Raw genomic sequence first — 24883 nt, 5'->3', positions numbered from 1 at the left:
AACATTGTTTTCCTGTCGTGATTAAAAATGGTTAAAATTTAACATGTGCATGATGGATGTAAAAAGAAATACGTTGTGCAAAATTTATTCACAAGTTGCTGAAAGACAGAATTTGAAAGTTATCTAACTGTTTTAAGACTTTTGACAAATTGAGAGCGTTGGGAAATTTTGCGTTTAAAATGGTCGCTTCCGCCTAATAGATTCATTCATTTTTTACAACGCTCGTGATTGGAGTAAATTGAAATAAATACAATATTTTGAGGTATTGTATGACACAATTATGTATGACAATGCCGTGAAAATAGGAATTCCTAAAGGCTTGTAATTCTAGTGGTGGGCAATGTAATATAGTTTACTCATCTAGAATAATTAAATCGAATCCAAAATCCTATTTTCATTTTTCCATTTCTGCCATGTGAACTAATTACCACCAAAGAATTTATACAACATTAAAACAAGTTTATTATAGTGAAATATGTTCGTACTTTCCACAAGTTTGCCTCATAATCGACAAGTCAATGGCATTAAATCCAGTACCTGAAAAGCATCTTTCTAAAAATACTGCAATAACATAGGATTTTAATGCCATTTGTTTTGGTGTCGAGAACTACTACTGGTAATGATTGTACCTCACAAATAGACAAAAATGCTACCCAACATCCCATGTGTGTGTGCATCACGCAAAACGCACGCAGTCATTTGAAAATATTTGGGCGCGTGCGTTCCCAATTGCACCATCGTAGAAAAGTTTGAAAATTTTTTGTCACTTTGAAAACGCATGGATGTGTTCGTGAACGCCCTATAAACCGAGGATTCGAATAACTTGGGATCTGAATCCTGTTGGATTTGCTATTCTTTATTATCCATCCCGAGCTAATAACAAATGTTTGTAAGGTTTTAAGCCAATACACTCAACACTACTATTGAAGCATGTTTATATTATGCCATGTTTCCTAGAGCACCATTTACATAATAATTGAGCAACACGTTTCTTATCACCTGGCACAACTATGCAATAGTTAAGCAGTACCGTATATCATGTTAGTTGTAATTTAGCATAAGCGAACTGCTCTTAAACAACACTCGCTTCCTTGCTAAGGCAAAGACGCTATATTTCCTCGGTTGCGAAAAAACGTTTTGCCGCCAAAAAACGTCACGTGGGATAGTGCGCCATTTTTTTTATCCAATCATGTTGCTTATATGGCCATTGGAGTTTCGACGGGCGGCCAGAGCTCCAAAGTCGTTATTGCGAGCAAATTAGGCTAACGTTTAGTAAAAATATCGAAAAGGTTGATGCGAGTTAGAACAATGGTTGCATTGACATCTTAAACTTCAACAAAGCCTTCTTCCTAAGAGCGTCTTTTCGAAAGTTGATTCGCATTTCTAGGTAAGTGGTTTCATTACCGACAGCGGGTGGCTTACATTGTCTAAACAAATATTATTTAAATAGCGTAAATGAAAAGTGAGTTACTGTTTCATATTAGAGAAATGTATACGTTAGCAAAAAATACGCCAAATGTGTAACAGTCGTGTATAGTGCATACGCCAAGAAACAAACCAGTTTAGCTGATTACTAAGACAAATATAAACGCAGAAAAATACAAATTTTACTGAAACAAATATATATGTCAAATATAACTTCGCAATAAGACAACATTGCAAATTACGTCTAAAAATGCGGTTAAGTTCTTTGAAGCATCTGCTCTGTTCAGCATGAAACAAAATGGCGGAGTTTTGTGAAAATTACGTAAACGATATGAATAAATTACAGTTTAACACCTAAACTTTTTTTAATGTTGGGCATTGTTTGGGTTAGTAGCCTACAAACTAGAGCTTTGTTTTGGCTTTAACGGTTTAATTACAATTAAAAGCAAAAGTGCCGTTAATCTGTTGTAAAATTTTTAGTTGAAGTATATTTCAGTTTTAACCGATATCTCGAAACAAACTGGTTTACCTAAAACATTTACGAGTTCTATGCCTGGCAGCTCGACTTTAAGTCAAAATTGTATGTGTATTTAAATCGAATTAGCCAATTTTAGGAACAAAACCAAACGTTTTTAGCCTTTTCAACGTTATGGAAAGATTACAAAATTAGTTAAATCATGACAAGATATTTGTACACATTTTCTTGCTACAATCTAACCCAATTTGCGACTACCATTGCTTAAACTATATTAAGAATATAAACCACTATTAGAAATGTTCCTAAGAGCCTGTTAAAATACTTCACAAGTCCCCGAAGACGATATGGTATTTATTTTCCAGTTATCTATTGCTAAAAGAAATATTAATAAAAATAAAATGTACTAACAAATGCAACCCTGTAGGAACATTGTTGTAAACTGTGTAACTTTATAAAGTGGCGCAAACGTTAAAAGAATAGTGTGCGCCAAATTCATTTCTATGTTAGTAATCACTGTGAATTAAATCATATTTTTTTCAAAAATAGGGTTAAATGCCGAAGTACCAAGATTGATACATCATTATTTTCAAACATTTCCTACAACCGACATAACAAAATAAGCTTGAGACAATTTTACAACAAAAATAGCGTCGGTGCTGTATGCTCGCAGGACGTTTTGGTACCATTAAAATACCGCGGGTTCTTCAAAATTAGAAAACTCGCTCGTCACAAAACCAAGTTACGCTTTTCCAAAAAAGTAAACATTATGTCAAAAACAGAACGGCCTACCGAAAAAGTGCATTAACGAAAAAATAACTTATTTAACATATCTGTTAATGGTTATGTATGGAAGAATTAGATTGGAATTGGTTGATGGTTGAGGCAGACGAGGCCTTTGTTAATTTAATAGCCATTTTTTTCGTTAATAAAAATAATGTAGTTGAATATTATTGAGATATCGTCCTTTGGTCAACAAACAAAAGCCGATTTACTGTGCCTTTGAGTCACAGGTTAAACAAGTGGCAAACATATTAAAAAGAAAAGCTACATCGTGGTCATGTCACTTGAGTTGAACAAACGTTTATCCAGCCTACATGTACATTTTTAGCCTATTTATGAGTGCTAAGTTATGATTTTTTGAAACGCCCAATGACATTCAAACAGTTTATCCATTGTGAACAAAATCCGTTGCTGGTCTGGAAAAGTTATAATTATTTCTGACTTAATCAGTTCCGAATTACACATTATTTTTTGTCACTTTTGAAACAAACATACCTAAAATATTGTACAGATGTCTCTTGGTATTGCCTATTTGAATGGAATTGTCCAAGTAGTTGGATTTACAGCGCATGTAATAGACGACTTGCATACTCTGGATCCAACTTCATGGGCAATTCTACAAACTGCACGTTTTTCATAGTACTAAAAACAGCGCTTGACACCAGCTCTCAGTAGTAGAACGTCAGGGTTCGTACAACTGCTAGTAGCCTATATGTCAGCAGCTGCTGCTTGATTTTTCTTCGAAATTGGCCGTTAGCGTTTCCCCCTGTGCCAATGAATCATTACTGTGTTTCAAATATATTAAAAATCCCACATCAAAGGTAGGAAACACTCTCCAAGGGCTCAACAAGCAACCTTTATGTTTGCATCACTAGAACAAAAACAACGTTTTTACTTAGCAACTACCATTTGGTATTGTGGATTGTTTATAAAAGCGTTTAGTACCCAATAAACGTGTGTAAACCACTTTGAAATGTTGTGTTATTCATTGGTTAATACCAAACATACCAAAATCTAAAACAGTTGCTGAGAATCAATACTAAGGTATCAATTTTGTTGAAGGGTTACCAGTCATTCAAACCATTTAAAAAAAATATAAACGTAAGTCACGTTTAAGTCAACAGTGTTTACCTATTGTTTTCTTTTATTTGCAACCTACCAGTACGATAAAGTTTTTGTGGTTTGTTTACTTAAATATCAGACCGCGACTGCTTTGTTGTGTTTGAAGGATTGTTTGACAACCAATGAACAACTCATGATAGATTAAAAGACAAGTCAAATGACATAATTTACTTACTAGTTGGCTTTGGTAACTTCCTGATGCCTCGTTAAATCCAGTTCAGCTCTCCCTTCTTTGGTACTTCTTGCATTTTTATTTCCAAGTTTAGTTTAAAAAGCGAATTTAGTTCTTTCGTAATTGTTAAAGCATTATAGCAGCCTGTGTTCTGACTGAAAAAGGCAGATTTATTTAAAATGGCGACACTGAATTTCAACACAACACTGTAAAGGAAGTGTGATGGCCGCAAGCATAAGGCAGGCTCACTCTGTCGTTGACCACGCTTTAAAACAACTTCGCTTTATTATTGGATCAACTGCTGCGAAAGTTCTAGTTCAATTATACATACCCAGCACCGCGAACTTCACACTACGATAAACTTCAATTAAATCCAAATGCCTGACTGACAATGAACTGTTTTAAATCATAACAAGTCAACTAGGCTGGTAGATTCAGTACAATTGACTGTGGCTTCGACCGGACGTCTGCCGCGTTTCAGCATACATGAACACATGTAACGCATCGCTCGACGGCCATCAACTCATCAACATATTTCATTGGAAGTTTGCGGTTGGTATATTACGCTACGCCAAGGCGGAAGTCAGAAACGAAGCGACTGCGCTGTTACCAAACCACCAAAGCTTTCAGTAAATATCGATTTTTTTTATTGTCGACGACACAAATAAAAACAACCAGCCTGTCCATGCGCTTTTTTGCTATGGACAGTTTCTGAACCTCTTGTTGTGGGCGCTGATTTTTTATTGTTTAGTAACGTGCGCCCTTGGCTCACAGCGCATGGTCATTTACAGCAACTTATGTGGTTTAGAGTAAAACCAGTCAACAAGTAAGCGATTGTCAGCACTGGAAACTCCTTTTTGTCTGGATGTCATCAAGTACCTGCTGTAGCTCATCGTCTTCAAATCTTCCCTCCAAACTCGGAACAAGCGCCTTTGCCTCTTCAGCTGACTCCGGACAAAGGTTCGCAAGCGACGCAAGTTCAAATTTGTGAAGTCGTTTTTGAATCAACAAGGTACGAACACTCGCAATCGTTTCCCGATTTTTGAAACGGCTAAATCTCTGCGTGTAGTTGAGTGTTTTCATGAACACCTGAATGCAAATGGAATACCATAATTTGGGCGGTGAAGTACAATAAAAACCGAAGAGCTCGAATCATAGTGCTCACTAAAACTACTAAAAACGACATGGTGTAGTACAGTGGTTCTGAACTCTTTCAGGCCATAGATCCCCATTTCAATTAAATGAATGTCGAAGACCAGTCCACTACAAAATTTCAAGAAGTGTTATCAAACAAGTGGCAGCTAACAATATATATAACAGATAACCTGGATGATCTTTTTTGTCTTGAATATTCAATAAATTACATGCAATTATTTCCAGTTTATTACCAAATATAATTAACAGTCTGTGACCACCCAAAAAGGCATAGAGTGGTGGTCCATGGACCACCAGTTGAGAACCACTGGTGTACTACAACAAAATTGTCACAATGATTCAGCCACATTTTGCGGCAAAACAAACACAGTTAAAAATGGTACAAGATGGAACTATTTATCTCATTTTGTACTGTACTTAAAAACCAAGTGACTTTTTCTAACCCATCAATGCACCCAAATCTGCTTGTGAGTGCATCTTAGAATGTTTCTATATATACAGACACCCAGTGTTTTTTTTAAGGTGTTTTTCAAATTTCTCCAGCGGTTTCCCAAAATTTGGAAATGGCTATTTTTTGGTATTTAAATGTAACACTTGCGGTCTCTTAAAACTACTTAGCAGTCACCCAAACCAAACCTTAAAAAAACCCTGCAGACACCAATAAGTTTTAATGGCCATCAAAGCTAACTTAAAACTTTTGGAATTGTTATGGTTACATACTTCGGATAACTCCTGGTCATCTTCTGCACTTTCATTCTGTGTTTTTCTGTGTTCTAGAAGCATGTGAACTTCTGAATTTAGAAGAGTCTCAGCATTTTCAAATTCTTTTGGAAATTGCAGCTGTGACGAATCTTCCTCCTGTTCATCCAAAACAGCAGAAAGAGCCTTCGTTGAACCAGCAGCCATTTCCTAATCTTAGGTGTGTATTTTTTAAAGGTAATCTGTTTAAATTTAAATTTTACTAGATTATATAGTCAGACAAATGATTAATACACTCTTAAACGGGTTTACTGCCTTTCTTTTGGAAAAAAACTTTTGATAAGCAAGACAGTCGGGCATCCTACTTTAAAGATTCATGGATTATTTTGATCACTGCAGATTTGCATAACAGTTACTGTCATTAAAGTCTGGGCTATGATGATAAAAATCCTAAATTCCATTCAAACTTGCCAATAAATTACAGCATAAAGTAAAAGTTTGAAAATCTACATCAGGGGTGGCCAACCGGCCAATGCCTAAGAGCCACATTTGTTATTGTGTCAACACAAAGAGCCACATTACACACATAGGCCAACATGAGCGACCTGTATTAGTCAGATTTATTCTGAATGTCGCACACAAACATAATAATGACACAATTTGATTTGTACAGACCAAGGGCCAGTCATTTTAACAATGAATGATTTGCACTGTCTTACACACAAACTCTCATTTTAACCATTCCCACAAACAAAAACATACAAATTAAAATATCCTTTTTTTTCTCTTACTATCAGTAACATGCGGTGAGATTCATGTCTGGTGAGATACTGAAATCTTTTTTTCTCTGCCATTTTGAAGGCTAACTTGACAAAAATCGTTTACTTAAATGATTTTTCACGCTTTGAACTTTGCCGTACCTTCATCTAACGCGCACGCCCCAAAGTAGGCGTCAAGTTTTACAAAAATGCAAGGTGGTGAAACTAAATTCATTGCGACGTCACTAATGTATTCAACACCACCAATCGCTCAACTCGAACCCACGACCAAGAGATTCCACCTTCAGTATTGAAGAGAATAAATGGGCAATTGAGGGTGCTGGTGTGCATCTGTGTAGAATATAGATGAGATAAAAAGAGATTTTCAAGAAAAAGGGTTATTTATCTTTTTAGCCTTAACTGGCAAAAATTTTATTGAAAGAATCGTTTTAAAGTAAACTACTTTTTAGGGGATGAAAAAGATGGTTTAAATCTTTATTATCCTCTTCAATAACCAAGCAGAAATCACATACACAACAGAACACACATACACAAACAGTTTAACTGATAAATATAAAAGCTAAGATAGTATGCTACCTGTCTGTTTTAATTAACAATAATAAGAATATGCCTGCAGGCATGTAATAATGAACATACGAGCTGCCTTTATGACCAATACGTTTCTGTTGCTCAAAACACAAGATTCCAATGTTCCAGTCAGTTTTATCAATTGGTTTTGTAAAATATAGGCTGTAGTCAATCATCCGTATCAAACGCATTGGAAGATGCTTTCATGGAATAAATATTCAATGTACATTTGCAGAATATCAGGCTTATTTCTCGGGTCTAATGTAGTTATTAAAACTTCTTTATGTTTAGATTATCAATAATTAATTGACCAATTAACCAGTATGTTGACAGCACTATTACTATGGTAATTACAGGAAAATAAAATAATTACTTTTCCTCATTCTTTTGGGCTTCATATGTGAGCAATTTTGGCACAATGAAATTATCGACGTCCCTGTATGTTTCTTGTGGCTTTCAAGCCCGCAGGTGTTTTGTAGTTATTTTCTTTAAAAAAAAAACATACAGACCACGCAACCGGAAGACCTCAGTCAGGCGTGACCAAAGCATTTGGAGGAAAAAGGGCTTGCATCTTTGGAAAACCAAATTTATCAGATTCATTGTTAGGTACCATACATAATTGTTTCTCGATTTTATTTCTCCTTAAACGCTTTGAACTTTACTCTAGTCAACTTTTCGATATTAGGAGCAAATCTTATTCAAAGTAATTATAATTTGTTGGTAAAAGGGCAAACTCTATTAAAAACGAATTGGGGCACAAATTTGTCCAATACTTGTAAGCCAGAAAAATACCGTCCATTGTGTTTTGTAATTGTCCCTTACAATATCAGGTAAATGTTTTGCCCTGTAATGTTTTGTTCCGGCAGTTTTGATTTTCGGCGCGCCAGGAAATTAACATTTTGAGGTTCAAGTCTCAGTTAAAGTTGGAGTTATTTCCACATCGCCTGTGAAAATGTAATACGTGTAGTTCACCCAGCACATTTGAATTTACGTGTCAGAGTTAAACAGGCTGTTTAGTTATTGTCGACATAGTCATTTGGGTTCTTTAAACAATGGTTTGTGTTTAACCTAAATTGCGGATGTTAACGAACAGTTTCAATATTCCTTCCTTCCTCATAGTAAAACAACATGCACGTAAGGAAGTCTATATGTGGCTAAATCCATTGTTGTGGCGATTTGTAGTAAAATTACCCATTTTTGTCAACAATAAGCAATTATGAAGTCAGACTTTTTCATGATTTCTTATATAGAAAACCGGCGCATATCAAATATACAGGATCGCATGGTGCATATTAATATCACTTTCAATCGCTTGGTGGACCTTAACATTACTTGGACCAAGTCTTGGTACACTTTAACTTCGCTAAATGCACCTTTTTATCGGATTATCGCCAGGTGCACATTTGCATTGCAGTGCATGTTTGTGTCATTTCGAAAAAAGTGTCTGAAATTAACCTTAGTTTGACCAAAATTAGTCATAGTTTTCCACTTTCTATGTCATGGAAAATCCTTATAAAATTTTATTTTTAAGTGCATGTTATCTATGTTTTACTACAGATTGTTGCGACTGTAGATTCATTTTTAGGCATTTTTGTGCTTGTGTTTTCTATCAAAACATAATGCCTGCTCAACAAACAGATGATCCAATAACAGAAGTATGGTCAACTAACATAGAGGCAGAATTCAAGAAAATTAGAAAAATTGTCAAGCAATATAACTACATTGCTATGGTGGGTACTAGAAGCTAGGTTTTCCCTCTCAGTCTCAAAGAATATTCAACTTTAGTAAAACATTCATTAAATCAGTTTGATTTGTCTACAGGTGAAAAATGTAAAGGAACTAATACCTGACATGGTTTTGCAAAACAAGCTAAACATACTGTTTATGTTTGTTTAATGTCAAGTTTTTATGTTTGTGTTGCAGGATACGGAGTTTCCTGGAGTTGTGGCTCGGCCAATTGGAGAGTTCCGGACTAATTCAGACTATCAGTACCAGCTTTTGCGATGCAATGTTGACATGCTAAAGATCATACAACTGGGCCTCACTTTTATGAATGAAAGTGGTGAAACCCCCACTGGTGTATCAACTTGGCAGTTCAACTTTAAATTTAACTTGAAGTAAAAGATTTTTTATGGATAAAACAACTTGTGTGAAAAAGCTGCACCTAAACATGCAAATCTCGTTTACACTTTAACAATTTCTTTTCTTTAAATGCTGTATATTTTTAATGTTCCTAAACACTTTTAACATATGGCCGTTGGTGACTGTTTGTCGAAAGGGACCACATAAAGCAGTGGTTCTCAACTAATTTCAGGCCGTGGACCACTAATCCAATGAAATAAATATCATGGACCAGTCCATTGTCAAATAAGAAAAAAAAGCATCCGCAACCAGCATGTTGGCTTAAAATATATTATTTAAATACATAATTTAATTTTAAGGAGAGATAACAGATCATAACAAATGGCCAATCAAGCAATAAATTCTATGCAACTAGCCTATTTCCAATTCCACCCAAAATATAATTGTACTGTGGAGCACCCAAAAAGTCAAATCCCACCCAAAAAAGAGAACCACTGACTTCAAGTATATATATACAACATTTACTTTTTATTTTCTTGCAGTGAAGACATGTATGCTCAAGATTCAATTGAGTTGCTTCAGGAATCTGGGATTCAGTTTAAAAAGCATGAAGCGGAAGGAATAGAACCCTTGTATTTTGCTGAGCTGTTAATGACATCTGGAGTTGTTTTAATGGATAATGTTCACTGGGTTTCGTTTCACAGGTTTGTTTTTAAATCATGCAAAGGTTTGGAAAGGTGAATTACTTAAACTTTTATGTACATTTTACTGCAGTCATATTGTTGATGTGTATTGCCAACAAAAGCATGTATATTTAATTTTTATCTTTGCCATTAGTTTCTTTTTATTTAATTACATCATCAGTTGTTATGTTGCAGTGGATATGATTTTGGGTATTTGCTAAAACTGCTTACAAATAACAACCTGGCAACTGATGAATCAACATTTTTTGAGTTACTCAAGCTTTTCTTTCCTACTATATTTGATGTCAAGTATCTGATGAGAAGCTGCAAAGCACTAAAGGTACATTTTTTTGTGTCTTTCTTACATTTGTCATTGTTTTAAGAGGAAATTAATTTGAATGTGCCTTAGGAATTTAACAAGAAGCACAGTAAATACAAAATTGAAATAACACTACTTTTTAGGGAGGTCTGCAAGAGGTGGCTGAACAGTTGGAAGTAAAAAGAGTTGGATCACAACATCAGGCTGGCAGTGATAGCCTTCTGACTGGATTAACCTTCTTCAAACTAAAAGAAGTATGACTCTTAATCAGTGGTTTCAACCTTTTTCAACTGGCCCATTTTAACAACCAAATGCAACTGACGATCCCCTTCCAAAAAATTCCATCCTTTTTTAACACCTTGTAGATTACAGTTTGACTGTAGACAGAAAAAGTTCACTAATTCTTTCAACTTTTTATTCACAACTGCCTAACCTGCATTATCACACATACACACTTAATAAGCAAACTTTTATCATCTAATTTTTCTGTCTGTTTTATTGTTTCCGTGCCATTCCGCACAGTGGCAAGTTCTTGGATCAATTATCTTCTAAGTCACATAACAAAGCATTTATTTTCATCATAATAGGACCCAAAACAGGTTGACACGAAGCTTGGTGATTTTTATGTGGTTTATTAAAGGGCAGGATGAAAATACTGAAATATAAACATGTGGTAAATTACAAGGTTACTAGTGACTTTTTTGGGATAAGTACTTTTTTATTGTTTATCACAAGCCCTTGCACCCTCCAGAAAAAAGGCAAACACCCCCATACCCTTCTAAGGGGGTTACAAGTTGTAACCCACAGTTCGAAAACCACTGCTCGATTTTTTAATAAATTGTTTGTTGTGTAGAAGTTCTTCGACAATGACAGTGATATATCCAAACATTCTGGCCATTTATATGGATTGGGCAGTTCTTACATACAAAATGGAAATCCATATAGTGCAGAGGAGTACAACAAAAATTCCTGAACTACCCTAAAAACTTACATGCAACCTGGGTGAAATTTATCATCTGGAGGACCACACTTGCAACTGAACTGGAAAGCAGGAGTTGTCCTAGTTTCGGGCCAAGGGCCACTGCAACGCACAAGAGAACATTACAAGTTCTATGAAGTTTATTTAATACTGAAAAAGTGAAATTACATGTTTGCTTGTGCAAGCTGTTATACTTTGCTGATTATTTGAACTTGTTTCTTTCTGAACACGATTAAGACACATTGTTCGTTTAAGAAATAAAGAAAATGATTTGTTACTATGTTGAAATAAAAACAGAAGGTCAGCATTTACATTTTGTGTATTGAGTTTATTCTCAGGTTACCATGTATTTTTCCAATATACATGGTGGTGCTACAATACCGCAATATGAATAAAAAGTGTTTCATCAGCTTGTACATATAGTTTTGGGTACTATTTTACAACTGGTTTAAAAGTCGGAGGTAGCTACGGAACAGCAAGACTTTATATTGTTAAGCCGTTTTCTTACTCTAATTTACAGAAAAGAAAAAAATACAGGCCGAAAAATAATTTTTTTCATCTTCTCGTATTTTCTTTCGGATGAGGGATAGGATATCATGCCTGAAAACTGTGAAATCGCTGTAGCGCAAATGAACATAGTCCAGTGAAGAAAGAGCATGTACCAGAAATTTCCAGAATGGAGTTTGAGTTTAAATTAAATGTTGCTTTCTATTAAGGTGACAACTGATCGTGAAAAAGTGTATGTTTACCATTTACGTAAATATTGTTCTAAACAAACCTGTTTGCTTTAGTTCGTTAAGCACTGAGTTGTAATTTGTTTAACTGCCACAATTTTGCCATCAACACAATGTCTGTGGTTGGCTGCGACGTTGGGAATCTGTCGTGTTTCATAGCTGTTGCTCGACAAGGTGGAATTGAGACTGTTGCAAATGAATACAGTGACCGCAACACACCGTAAGTTTTATACAGTCTAACCAAAACTTTAAAAAAACATGTTTAAAGACATGTCACAAACTGTTCAAAGTACAGCATAATGTTTTCGAAAAAGACTAAAAGAGTATTATAAATATTACACCATCAAATATACATGTTTTTTACGCGTAGATCTATTGTGTCCCTGACGAGCAAGGAAAGAGAAATTGGAAGTGCTGCCAAATCTCAGGTGAGTAGTTTTCACTTTTGTAGAAACCTACTGCCTTTGAAACTAATATATAACACCGTTATTTTGTATTTAAGATCATATCTAATTTCAAGAACACCATTACAAACTTTAAGAGGCTGATTGGTCGTCCTTTTAATGATCCTTTTGTACAAAATGAAATACCAAATCTGCCATATAAGGTTGTTGAAATGCCATCAGGAGGTGTTGGATTTCAGGTAAACATTGCACTTTGAGAATATATACATCATTAGTCAACTATAGTAAATATATCCTGTGTTTTATTGCAATTAGGTAATGTATGGAGGTGAACAAACAGTATTCAGCGTTGAACAGATATATGCCATGTTGTTGACCAAGCTAAAAGTGATTGCAGAAACCAACCTCAAAAAGCCTGTCAATGATGTGGTTATTTCAGTAAGTGTGTAGAACTAGATGCAGATTTCAAGAAGTCTTACACTTGTAAATAACACACAGGTTCCTTCTTTTTACTCTGACACCGAGAGAAGAGCCTTGTTTGCTGCTTCCAAAGTGGCTGGATTACATTGTCTTCGACTCTTTAATGATACTACTGCAGGTTTGTTATAAACTACATAAATCTATTGAAATAGATTCCAATGCCTAAAACTATAGCTTACTTTAAAACACTCAGATTTTTTTCAGGGCTTTGGGTTTAGACCAGTGGTTTCTAACAGTTTTCAAGCCACAACCCATTTCAAAACCCAAATATTACTTGGACCGCCTTCAAAAAATTCCTATATTTTTTTCATAGTCACTAGATAAACTTTTGCGTTGGGCAAAGAGAAAGGGTTTTAGCCTGCTGGTCCCCGTGTTTTTTTAAGTAAAAATTGGTTATCCTTTTACTCTACACTGACATGCTTCATCTGATATAAACGGCCATGCATTATCCTATTTTCATTTCTGTTTTATGTTCCTTTGCCAATGCCACTCAGCGGCACTTGCATTGGATTATCCATCAAATCATTAAAGAATGTCTGTTACCTTTTTGTTTCTTTAATTTTTAGTGGGCCTAGCATATGGCATTTATAAACAAGATCTTCCTGCCCCAGAGGAAAAACCACGAAATGTGATATTTGTTGATGTTGGTCATTCCGCAATGCAGGTTTCAGCTGTTGCATTTAACAAAGGAAAACTGAAGGTACATATTACAAAGATAAATTAGTTTTCTTAATTTGTAAAAACAAATATTTTTTGCGACCCAAAACTTATGATAACTACAACTAATTAAATATTTTGCTAAATATAAATTACATGATCAGGTTCTGGGTGTAAGTTTTGATCCCTATCTTGGTGGAAGAAACTTTGACAGGAAAATGGCAGAACACTTTGCAGTGGATTTTAAGGTAACTACAAATATCCAATCATGTCCAATAAAATAGTCTTCTTTTGTCTCTTGACCAATTTAAGCTTTTGTTTTAGCAAAGATATAAGGTTGATGTGACAACCAACAAGCGAGCTGGAATTCGATTGCTCACTGAGTGCGAAAAACTGAAAAAACAACTTTCCTCTAATTCTGGTAAAATGACTTTGAACATTGAATGCTTTATGGAGGACAAAGATGTATCAGGATCAATGACAAGGTATGTGCCAAGACATTTAATAGATGTAACATACCTCTGTAAAAATTATGTAAGGCATGTTGGTGTTATGTAAATTTTGTAATTGACTGTTTGTATTACAGAGCTATGTTTGAAGAAATATGTGCTGATCTGCTGGAAAGAGTTGATAAACCTTTAAAACGTTTAGTGGAGGAAACAAGTAAGTATAAAATATAACCTGACACATTTTTCTATCGCTATCTAAACTTGTAACTTACCTCATAAACATGGCAATTACAAAATGTTGTTTCCCATTGGAGATATGTTTAAGGAGTATATTTTGTAATGTGTTTTAGAGCTAAAGAAGGAAGACATATATTCTGTGGAGATTGTTGGGGGAAGCACTCGCATTCCTGCAGTAAAGGCCGTCATTACACAAGTGTTTGGAATGGAACCAAGCACCACAATGAATGCCGATGAAGCAGTAGCTAGGGGTTGTGCTCTACAGGTAAAAATCCATTAAACTATTTTGATTTGTGTAAATATGACTTATGGAGTTTGGAATGCATTTTTGGCTATTACCACTGCCCATTACAACTGTGGGTCTGATAATAACAGTATATGTGTGCTATAGAGATTACATTCTTCTTATGCTCATCAAAGTAGCATGAGGTTGTTGTGTGGTTGACTGTACAATTTTCTGTGATTACAGTGTGCCATGTTGTCACCTACTTTCAAAGTGCGAGATTTCACTGTAATTGAATGCTGCCCATATTCTGTGTCACTGCTATGGAAAGCTCCACTGGAGGAAGAAGGGTATGCTTTAGAACCCTATAAAAGTTTATAGATGTGAAACGATTTTCAAAGAAGGGTACTGTTGGAGTGGATCACCTATAACTTACTGTTTGTTGGCTGAGTTATGTCAATCAGCCAGTAGACTGAAGCCACTTCTAATTATTTCCCTAGAGTAATCGACCAATAGACATATTTATATACCTTAGGCATTAAAATGCCAATGCTTGCGGTACTTTTGATCTGTGTAGTTGGCAGTGAAATAAAAATCAAGAATAAAATCATTGCTTATCTGTTGCTATTCAGAAATATGGATATCTTTCCCAAACATCATCAAGCACCGTTTTCAAAAATGCTGACATTTTACCGAAAAGAGCCATTTGCTTTGCAAGCAAAATACAGTAATCCTTCAGAGGTTGCTTTCCCATGTCCAGATATAGGTAAGTGAATTTCAATTGGTATTTCATAGTAAATATGTTTTCCTTTGTCTAGGATAACTTTAAGAATGAAAGAAGATTAGCAACAAGCTATAATACATAGATTGATAAAAACTTGCATTAACTTTTATTGCAGGTTCTTTCACAATTAACAATGTGGTACCAACGAAAGAAGGGGAAGCAGCTAAAGTGAAGGTCAAAGTTCGAATCAATATTCATGGAGTGTTTTCAGTCACCCAAGCGTCCATAGTGGAAAAGGTATTTTTACTCATGCTGACATTGAGGTTTTATGTAGTGTGGTACTTAGATGTTGTATTGGTTGACCAAGTATCCTAATGTACTTCTACTTGGAAAACAAATGAGAGCTAGTTAGTTATACTGCAAATGGCTTTTTTGTTACTGTGGCGATAACAATGTTTCTTAATTATGATGTGTTCATCACAAGAAAAGGTTATTATTACTGCGGTAACTTTATGATAACTCTTGTCTGATATTTGTTTGCTAATAACTTCACTGAATGGAATACATATGACAGATGAATAATAGACACATGTAATGTACTTAGTTGCCAGAGGCTCCAGTTCAAGTCAATGGAAACAATGATGTATCAATGGAAACAGAAGCAGAAGCAAATGTGAAGCCGGAATCACAAAATGGAGCCAAACCACAAAATGAAGGACAAGTAAATAGGCCATTTCAATAATGCCTCAACCCTCCCTAAACCTGCTAAAATATTGCTATACAGTATAATGGCTAGTCATGCTATTTGAATACTATGTCAGTTCCTGTTTAATTGTGTTGTCACTTTTAATCAATGATTTTCCCTCAAGTTTTGCTTTTTCAATTAAGATACCTGGGATGTTTTATGTTGCAAAGTTCTGATTGTGTATTGATTTTTTTCAGACTCCAATGGATACTCAGCAGAATGAAACAAACACTGAGGAAATGAACAGTGAAACAACCAACCAAGAAACTAATGCAGAGCAGAAAGAGCAATCTGATTCAGTGCCTGAAAACAATGGACAAGATGATGGCAAAAATGGTAAAAAAAACACTGTTTTGTTCTTGTACTATTTTCCTAAATAGATATAAAAAAGGTGTTCATATCACATAAGCCATCTTGTATTGGATGTTTCTGTCACATTGAAAAAACACTTTTTTGTGTTTTGGATGGCACTTGCAATGTATACCAATTTAAGCCCTGAATCAGTTGTTGCACTTTATTGTTTAACACAATTGTTTTTATCCGCCATAACCCCCTTTTGCTTTTCAGATACCACAAAAGTGAAATGAATTTATCTGGTAATAGAAAAAATTAAAATGACTAATATAGGGTTTTACTGTGGTTTTGACTACAAACTAAAATTTATCTATAAAAACTCTACACCCCCCAGTATTTTGCGTTTTTGCATAGAGATTTTATTAATAATGAAACATCTGCTGTATAAGGAATGTCCTTTTACATTAATCAATTTCAATTTAGCTTGCCTTGCCAATAGTTCCATACTTAAAAACACTATTTAATAATAAGCAATTTAAAAGACTAATATGCCAATGTTATTGAGTCGTTAACATCCCAAGATTTAGTTTCTTATTTTTACTTCGTTTCAGCAGAGAATGGAGATGCTAAAGATAGCAAAAAGAAAACTGAAAAACCTGTAGAAAAAAAGAAAAAAACAAAGTCAACGGATCTGCCTATTTTGCATTCACTGTTTATGGAAATATCAGATACAGATATCAACGATATGTTTGAAAAAGAGGTTTGTTAAATTTTTAACCCCAAACCAGTGACAATTTTATCACATCTTAATGGGAAAGCATTTAGGAGATTTTTTATCAAGCAATAGTTAACAAAAAAGGTCAAACTCAGTCCTAATGTAAAAACATCTTTAAAAAAACACCAGGAAACCAACAACTGACTTATGAAATTTGAAGATTAGAGAAATGGGTGCTTTGACTTAAGCTTGGACAGTACACTATGTCCAAACTACGTAATTTTACGCAGCACCTTAACAAATCCCTCTACAAGTTTATAGAGGTCGGGCAATTGTATTTTTATTCCGACGTTTCGACATCCTATGCAGGTTGCCTTTATGAGGGTAAATATGTCCCTCTACAAGCGGCCACCGATTGCACCTAATGTTCGCACACCTTGGTTTTGGATTTCCGTTAGGTGGCAGTAGTGGACTGCAGTTTATTGTGCTTGATCACATAGTGGTACAATCAGCTCTTACTTAGTGTGTGCCGAAAAATCGCTGTTAAGGTGATTTAGGATTTTTTGTTCGGAAATGTAAAAAGTCACGATGTTCGGAAACGTAATAACTAGATTAAAATTTGAAAAAGTGGTTTCGGTCGATGTGGGCCTAAAAGATAATTCTTATTTATCAAATATAAAAGTCTCCAAACTATTTTATCAGGGTAAAATGATCATGCACGACAAGCAGGAGATGGAGAAGGCGGATGCAAGGAATTCAGTGGAGGAATATGTGTATGACATGCGATCCAAAGTCTACGAACGATTCGAAAAATACATTTCCGAAGAGGTCAGAATATTTAAATAGCGTTTAACAGTGTAAAATGTCCCCTGAATGTAGCATATTTTATGCAACCACTCAAACGGAACAGTGAAATCGGTCTGTTGTTTTTGACGATCAATATATGCTATACATTATTTCATTTTTTCTTATGTTAGATCTTTTTTAGTCTTGACCACACTTGTAACTTACAAACTTTACAGGATCGAACGGTTTTCGTGAATACGTTGCAGCAGACAGAAGATTGGTTGTATGAGGAAGGAGAGAATGAACAAAAAAATGTTTATTGCACGAAGTTGGCTGAACTTAAGAAAATGGGAGATCCTGTCGTGAGAAGGTATGCTTTAACACTGATCAAGCATGATAGCTTCTCGTTTTTCTTGTACTTCGTTTGCATGAATTTAAACCATTACAAGCCAAATCGAAATTTGTTGAAATTTTGTTAGTGAACTTCTGTTTATTGGTGGTGCTTAAACTTTCTGTTAAAAGTATCGTAAATAATAGGGATGGGCCAAGCAGAGTCAGAACCCGAGTACTCGGTACCGAGTATTGCGGTTTGTGATGCTCGGTGCTCGGGTCGCGACCCACAGGTGGAGAGCCGCTGCGTTAGAGGTGGAAAAACACGTACTTCTGGGGCCTGTAGAGTTTAATACATCACTGGTAACGTAAGGGTTTTTGGAAAGTTACAAAACTAGGGTGGAATTGGAAATGCACAGAGTGAGACGTGAGATGATCGGTGCTCGACCAAACAGAACTATTTGGCCCATCCCTAATAAATAATATGACCGGCAGTGGGCGCTATTGAGCCAATGGATAAATGTTTCCATTATGCCACATGGCAAGGCCCAACACCAGACGGTATGTAAAGTACATCCAAAATTTGACCACTGCACAAAACTGCCACTATTTCGAGTTTGTTAAGATATAGAATAGAGTCCTCCGTTTTTGTTTGCACTGTGAGGCACTAGTTGGAAAGTAATCTAAATTTACGACTGTTTGTTAAGGCATCGATACACATTACACTTCAGTTACTTTACAATATAGCAGTGTTATATGTCATATTCCACACACGGCCGTTGTAGGCCATCGCTTCTCACAGTATCTCGCAAAGAGAAGCTGTACGTGCACAAAACAACTCGTGGTTTTCACACCACGCCACTACAATACTATTGATTATCCTGTTCCGCAACAGCTTGTGTGAAGAACATTATAGCGAGAAACTGTTGTTTGCTCAATGGTAAATGTGTCTAGCCATTTCATGTGCTTTTGTACAATAGTCATATTAGGCTTTTAAAGATATTTTATATCAACGTCGTAACTTTATGTTTCTATTGCTGGGTTGTATCATCCAGTTGCTGTATGTAAGTTTATGGGCCTACACCATATGGCATGTATGGAAAAACCATTCCCAGGCTTTTTGCATTTACGGGAGCAAACGTAATGCTCTCTGCAAAGATACAAGGTGCGATAACGTTGCACTGCTAACCGGAACTAGCAACCGCTAAGCAACTACCGCTGAATTTGGGTGATTCGATAAGCTGCGCAAAACATGGTGCTGTGTTTGCGGAGTGCTGCCCGTAACTTTCCACTGTGCACAAGTAAAAGTACTGCTGACGTTGTCTTCGCAGCTATGAAACATGGTTTGTTAAACACGTGGTTGGCAATCTGCGTAGTTAACACTCACCCAGGCGTCCAATAGCTAAGCTTGACCTAATTTGACCAACAGTTTGGAATACCCATGGCCTTCATAATTTTCGAAGATTTTGTACACAATATTTCATGACTGAATATTTATTTAATAAAAAATACATTATCAGGATGGATTCTCGAGACTAGCTTTTTGGGGCTGATTTGTTAACAAGTGGCATAGAACGCCACAGTACAAGTATCATCAACGTTGTTTAAACCTGCCAATTTTGTTTTTAACATTTGACTCAATTCTTTACTCATGTTTTGCATTCTGAACTGGTCAGTGCAACGTGTTCTGTCCATAGCAAATTCCAAAACAAGCCAAAATCGAACAAAATATTTGCTATCCGCATTTTGTTTGTTCATAAACAGCGCACTATGCAGCTTGCCCTGCGTCATAGATTACACGTTGTGTGTGGAAATCGTGTATCGCATGTTAAGAGGTGTCACTTACATCCCACCAAGGTAGCAAACTAAGGGTATGGCGTAGGGTTTCTCAAATTTGCCACTTTGGCTTATCCCGGGATTCCGGGACAAAAACAACCTCGATCCCGGGATATCCCGGGATTTTATTCGATTTTTGTTAAATTTATAATATTAGTTTGTTTGTTTCATTTTTATTTCTAGTGGGCCGGCAAAGCATCAATGCAATATGTTCAGAAGGCCACCGTAGAGCAGCCTGTTATTTTCTAAGTTAATTGAATATTTTTTTAAGTTGAAATCAGTTTTCAAATTAGTCAGTTGGTAAGTCCAATTTAGTTCAACCCATCAGGTTCCAGCTACTGAGATAGGATTAGAACCCACAACCTTGCGACACACGTCGATGGCGCTATAACCACACCGCCGTCTTGGAATTTTACAAATTGCCAGATTTTTACCAACTGGAGAGCTATAGCGCGAATTTGACAAACTGGGTTCTATAACGTGGGTTCTAACACTGTTGTAATGTTCGCAACAGCAGAACTATTTATCATTCCTGTTTGAATTGTTGCAAGAAACCTCGGTGAACACTTTAATTCACGGAAACCCAGTGGATGTCGCACCTCTGGTTGAAGAGTGCAACTAAAAAAGCATTCAATTTAGAAAAAATCCCGGGATAGAAACCCTAGTATGGCGCAATCCCGGCTCGAATTGATCAACATGATCTGGGTCCACAATCTTGCTTCTTGGTCTAAAGCTCAAAGTTGACCTAATCTGGTAGCTTTGGTTTTGCAATCATCCTTAACGATTACGCCACGTGCATTTCGTCATTGTTTGGATTTGGGAAATCGTTGTGGATTTGTGTCTACGTGCCTTTAAACCCCGTGTGTTCATTCAAACATTGTTAATGTGACTAGCACACAAAGGGCTTAGTGTACCTGCTTAGGATAATGACCGAGAACGACTTGGTGACGCCGGCGGTTCAATAAACTTTCTCCGTAATTTTTCCTTCATGATCCTAACATCAGACGAGGTCATTAACGATCTAACAATTTCCCATCATTCTTTACCTATACACAGGGTTGTCATACCGTTTTGTTTGTCTTATTTTCAACATTTACTAGTCAAATCCTTGCTACAAGTAACATAAACCTATAGACCTGAGCTGCCAGGAGATGTACAAAGTATTTTCTACGAACAAGGTGTTGCTGGAATAAATTGTTTCTGGCCAAAATACTGCATATGATATGTCATGGCTCGTATAAATGCAAAGATTTGTTCAAAAACGTTTGTTTCTATTCATATGAAAATTTAATTTTTCCATTGTCCTTATTTTTGGTTTCAAGTCGATGGCAACCCTGCCTATACAGGTTGTTAAATCAAGGTCAAGCTAAATTTATAGAAACTGTAAAAGTTATTGTATTCTGTTTTTAGGTATACTGAGGACAATGCGCGGCCAGATGCGTTCAACCAGCTTGGAGCTGCTCTTCAGAGAATCTCCAAATTCCTCAATCATTACAAAGAAAAAGTACGGAACTGTTTATAACAGCTGCATACAGTGGTTTCATATTGCTATCGGGATGTCACGTTTTAGTAAAAACGGCCAAAGCCAAATGTCTGAAGATAAGCAGCAGTTAGATCCAAACTTTGTTTTTTACCACTTGTGGCCTTTTATTCCACTAAAAGTATTAGCTGATTAATAAGTATCATTTTGGCCCAGGTTGGTTTGCAAAACATGAAGTTTATGTGGTTGTTAATAAAACTAATTCTTTTAACGTATATATCAGTAATGTGTGAACTAAACAGCTTTGTTTTTGTTTTGTGGTAAGTTATTGATTTCGCATTGAATTTCGAAGGTCTCCTGCAAAACCTGTAATCAAATAACTAATGATTGGTGATTTTGTAGGACGAAAAGGTTGCGCACATCGAGGAAAAGGAGGTCGCAAAGGTAGAGGCAAGTTATACAACCACAGCACAATGGTTTAATGAGATGCAACAAAAACAAGCCGCTTTGCCGAAATACACCGACCCAGCAGTAACTGTCTCTGAAATACGTGCCAAACTCAAGGTGAACCTTATCTACAAAACTGCTGAATAATCAGCCTTATTGCCCCCCAGTTGACGAAATGTTCAGTGTGAACTGACACATTGAAGTAAATGTTGTCTTGCACATCAAACAGAGGACTGCCATTCTGGGTCATTAATTTATGACTGTAAGAAATTTTTGCGTAAAAACCACACAAAAGTACAGTGACTGGTTTAGTGTTTTTACTTTGAATATTCCGGCGTAGAAAATTAACGCCATCAAATATATCAAAGAGAAAGTTCTAAAGGCAACTACTGTGTGCTTACAGTCGATGCAAGTCAAAGTAACCACGTACATTCGTCAAGCATTGAAAAATGTCAAAGGTGGTTCTACATAAGCAATGTGGCTAATATATAGCGGAGGCAATACATGAATTTTGCGTTTCGCACATTAAGTCAATCTTAATGCCTTGGAAAACTTTAGGCGTTTATGTGCTAAAGGGTGTTAAGTGTCGCCGGGTCCAGACACCTATAGTACTGTTGGTGTTTGACAACATTCTTTACAGTTACGCAGTGTTTGTACTTGACAGAAATCTCCTAAAATCCATGTCAAGAGCACCAGGCGTTAGACTAAAAGGGGTCAAACGCCACAAGGCTTTGAATCTCTTTAAACTGCCGCTGTTTGACTTAAACCTGGCAGTCTTTTAGTCAAACTTAATCTAGGGCATAGCGACCACTGTCAAGTACCACACTTGCCCGACTTTCGCAATAATTGTCGTCATAAAAAACTTCGCGTGCGTGGTTTCGAGCCTTTTGTACAAGATAGCCCGGTATGTGCAGAAAGAGGCTTGAAACCGACGTAAGCACCTCTTATCGCCGTCGGCTCCGTAAACTGGAATCAATGCTTTCCAACCACACTCAACATCATACCCAGTAGTTTTGTAATATCAGGTACCGCTGGTCTACAAACCTATGGCCATTTATAACCTTTCATACGAATGTTTCAATTACTGATTTTTATCGCTGCGATTAGGTGATTCTGTCCGTTAGGCTGGTTTTGGGCCAATATCTTGATCGATTAGGTTGGTTCATTTGTCGTATAATGGATTAATATTGTTTTTCAAATATTTACCATGATTTATACGAGCTTGAAATGAAACTGCTTTCGTGTTGTGCCAAAAAATTATACATAGCCATTGCAGTTTTTGTCGGGCAATATTGTGGCCCACACCAAAACTCAAACATTAGAAATGCGTTTTGTTGTTTTTACTCTTTTGTGCCAAGTTATGCAGATCAGTGTTTGAAAGACATTTACGTTTTTGATACTTTTTCATTTTGCTAGTGAATTTTTTCATTCACGTTTTCTTTGTAAAAAAACGGTTTAGGAATTTAAAGAGTCGCTCACGCAATTCTTACCACACACTCAACAAACCATTTTTGTGCACAGCTTGCGGAGAGTACCTGCAACTCGATAATGAACACCCCGAAACCGAAGCCAAAAGAAACGCCTCCGCCGGTGCAGGAGGAAGCAAAGGAAGGTGAAAAAGCAGCTGAAACACCAGCTGAGGGCACCTCTGTAGACGAGACGACCAAAGCCGAACCCACGGAATCTGCACAACCAGCAAAAGAAGATATGGACCTTGATTAATATAAGTTCAGCATTGTTCTACTGTAAAAATCTCGTTCTTGCGTTAGGTCAATTTTATTTGGTTAATTTAAGCGCTAGTGACAATGTCTTGGAAGTGTTCCGCTCGTGAGAAAAGTCCCATATCACCTGTGTTTTCCATCGTTTTCGTCGGATTGAGCTCGGTCGCGAATCCTGCTGCTGTATATGTCAAAAATCTTGTGCCCGGCCCTTCTTGCTTAACACTGGCGCTTAAATTTGCCGCTTGAAAAGCTGTTTGTACGTTTTGTCAACAGAAAGTCCTACTGAACAGCAGAATTGAGAACCCATTTTGTACATTGCCCTGTCCAGCTGGCAATGTTAAAGCTGCAAACTGACTGTACGTTAATTTCTGGTCTTGGCACACTGATATATTTTCAAATTAGTCGTTTTAATCAACTTTTTGGCTGTTTGTTGAGTTGCTGTCGTGTTTCGTCGTATTAGTGTTGTGCATTTTTCTGTTCTTTGATAGATCAGTTAGTTGTTTCAGTTAAGCTGCTTGACCACACTTGGTTGAAATTTTACTGTGCACCAACAACTCGAGTATCCCATGTCCAACACATAGTAAACTCCCATGTACTTCCACATACGATTTCGCGACGCGCTTATCAAAATATAATGTATCAGACTGAGTGGTACACACTGCTCAACTGCTGTTGAATTTTAGATATTACTTAGCCAGGACAGGTTCTTTCTTCAATGCAAAACTTTGAGGTGATGTTACATATTATTTGCAAGCTGCTTATTTTACAATTGACATTGCCGGTATTAGGTATAGTAGTGGACCAACACATTTTATATTGGTAACACAAAGTGCCTTTAAGTGTAGATCTATGCAAAAGGTTTTAATCCTACAAGACTTTGCATCGACAGATGAAATATTTGACTTGGGTTTGCTAGCGTATTTTACGGTACTTGTAGCCTGTGGGGCGGTTGACAGTTCCAGTATTGTGGTTTGTCTGTAATGCAATGCAGGAAATGGTATATTTTTTAATTGAGGGACATGACCGTACATGTTTTTGTTTTCTTTCTGACAGTGATGCACCTAATCGGATTAATTTAAGCCGAACCCGAATAATCAACAGCCTTATAAACCGAATTACTTGTGATGCCCTGCGAAGTCATGCGCTACGGCTTTGGCATAAACCAGTGATTCTCAAACTGTGTGCCGCGGCACACTAGTGTGCCGTGTGAGGTTTCCAAGTGTGCCGCGAAATCTTCTTGTTTTAAAGTGCAAACATTTCCTGGTGTTTTAAGACTTCATAATGAAAGACTGGTGTGTATGACAACGTTTCTAAGCTCATATTTTTGTTATTTGTTAATTGAAAGCATCCTTACCCATCACGATTAGGTTGAAAATTACCA

At 36.4% G+C, this 24883-nt stretch overlaps 3 protein-coding genes across 4 annotated transcripts; 2 read left to right on the top strand and 1 right to left on the bottom strand.

The window, feature by feature from the left end:
• Positions 1-4601: 4601 nt before the first annotated feature.
• LOC145238377 (DNA-directed RNA polymerase II subunit RPB4-like) lies at positions 4602-6966 on the bottom strand. Its single transcript, XM_080101520.1, has 2 exons — positions 5853-6966; positions 4602-5066 (listed from the first exon to the last, which is right to left on the bottom strand). The coding sequence occupies exons 1-2, from the start codon at positions 6036-6038 to the stop codon at positions 4815-4817; spliced, it is 438 nt and encodes a 145-aa protein (XP_079957646.1). The 5' UTR covers positions 6039-6966; the 3' UTR covers positions 4602-4814.
• Positions 6967-8711: 1745 nt separating this feature from the next.
• Positions 8712-11551, top strand: LOC145238376 (CCR4-NOT transcription complex subunit 7-like). Its single transcript, XM_080101519.1, has 6 exons — positions 8712-8907; positions 9101-9294; positions 9802-9963; positions 10138-10282; positions 10405-10515; positions 11115-11551. Exons 1-6 carry the CDS (start codon positions 8797-8799, stop codon positions 11232-11234), a joined length of 843 nt encoding a protein of 280 aa, XP_079957645.1. The 5' UTR covers positions 8712-8796; the 3' UTR covers positions 11235-11551.
• Positions 11552-11998: 447 nt separating this feature from the next.
• Positions 11999-24163, top strand: LOC145237997 (heat shock 70 kDa protein 4L-like). Of its 2 annotated transcripts, none has more exons than XM_080101014.1 (21): positions 11999-12194; positions 12345-12402; positions 12477-12617; positions 12694-12816; positions 12877-12976; positions 13425-13558; positions 13680-13763; positions 13840-14000; positions 14102-14178; positions 14315-14466; positions 14671-14774; positions 15057-15190; positions 15324-15445; positions 15753-15869; positions 16091-16229; positions 16802-16947; positions 17605-17730; positions 17925-18058; positions 21265-21358; positions 21737-21898; positions 23303-24163. In XM_080101014.1, exons 1-21 carry the CDS (start codon positions 12088-12090, stop codon positions 23501-23503), a joined length of 2616 nt encoding a protein of 871 aa, XP_079957140.1. In that variant the 5' UTR covers positions 11999-12087; the 3' UTR covers positions 23504-24163. The 2 variants fall into 2 exon arrangements, with proteins under 2 accessions (XP_079957140.1, XP_079957139.1); XM_080101013.1 differs by having other exon boundaries at positions 12000-12194; positions 16799-16947.
• Positions 24164-24883: the final 720 nt, after the last annotated feature.

This window comes from Phallusia mammillata, chromosome 7, assembly GCF_965637545.1.
Source record: "Phallusia mammillata chromosome 7, kaPhaMamm4.hap1.1, whole genome shotgun sequence".
Lineage (NCBI taxonomy): Eukaryota > Metazoa > Chordata > Ascidiacea > Phlebobranchia > Ascidiidae > Phallusia > Phallusia mammillata.
The sequence above is the reverse complement of the archived record's forward strand: the minus strand, read 5'-3'. Positions and strand labels throughout refer to the sequence as shown.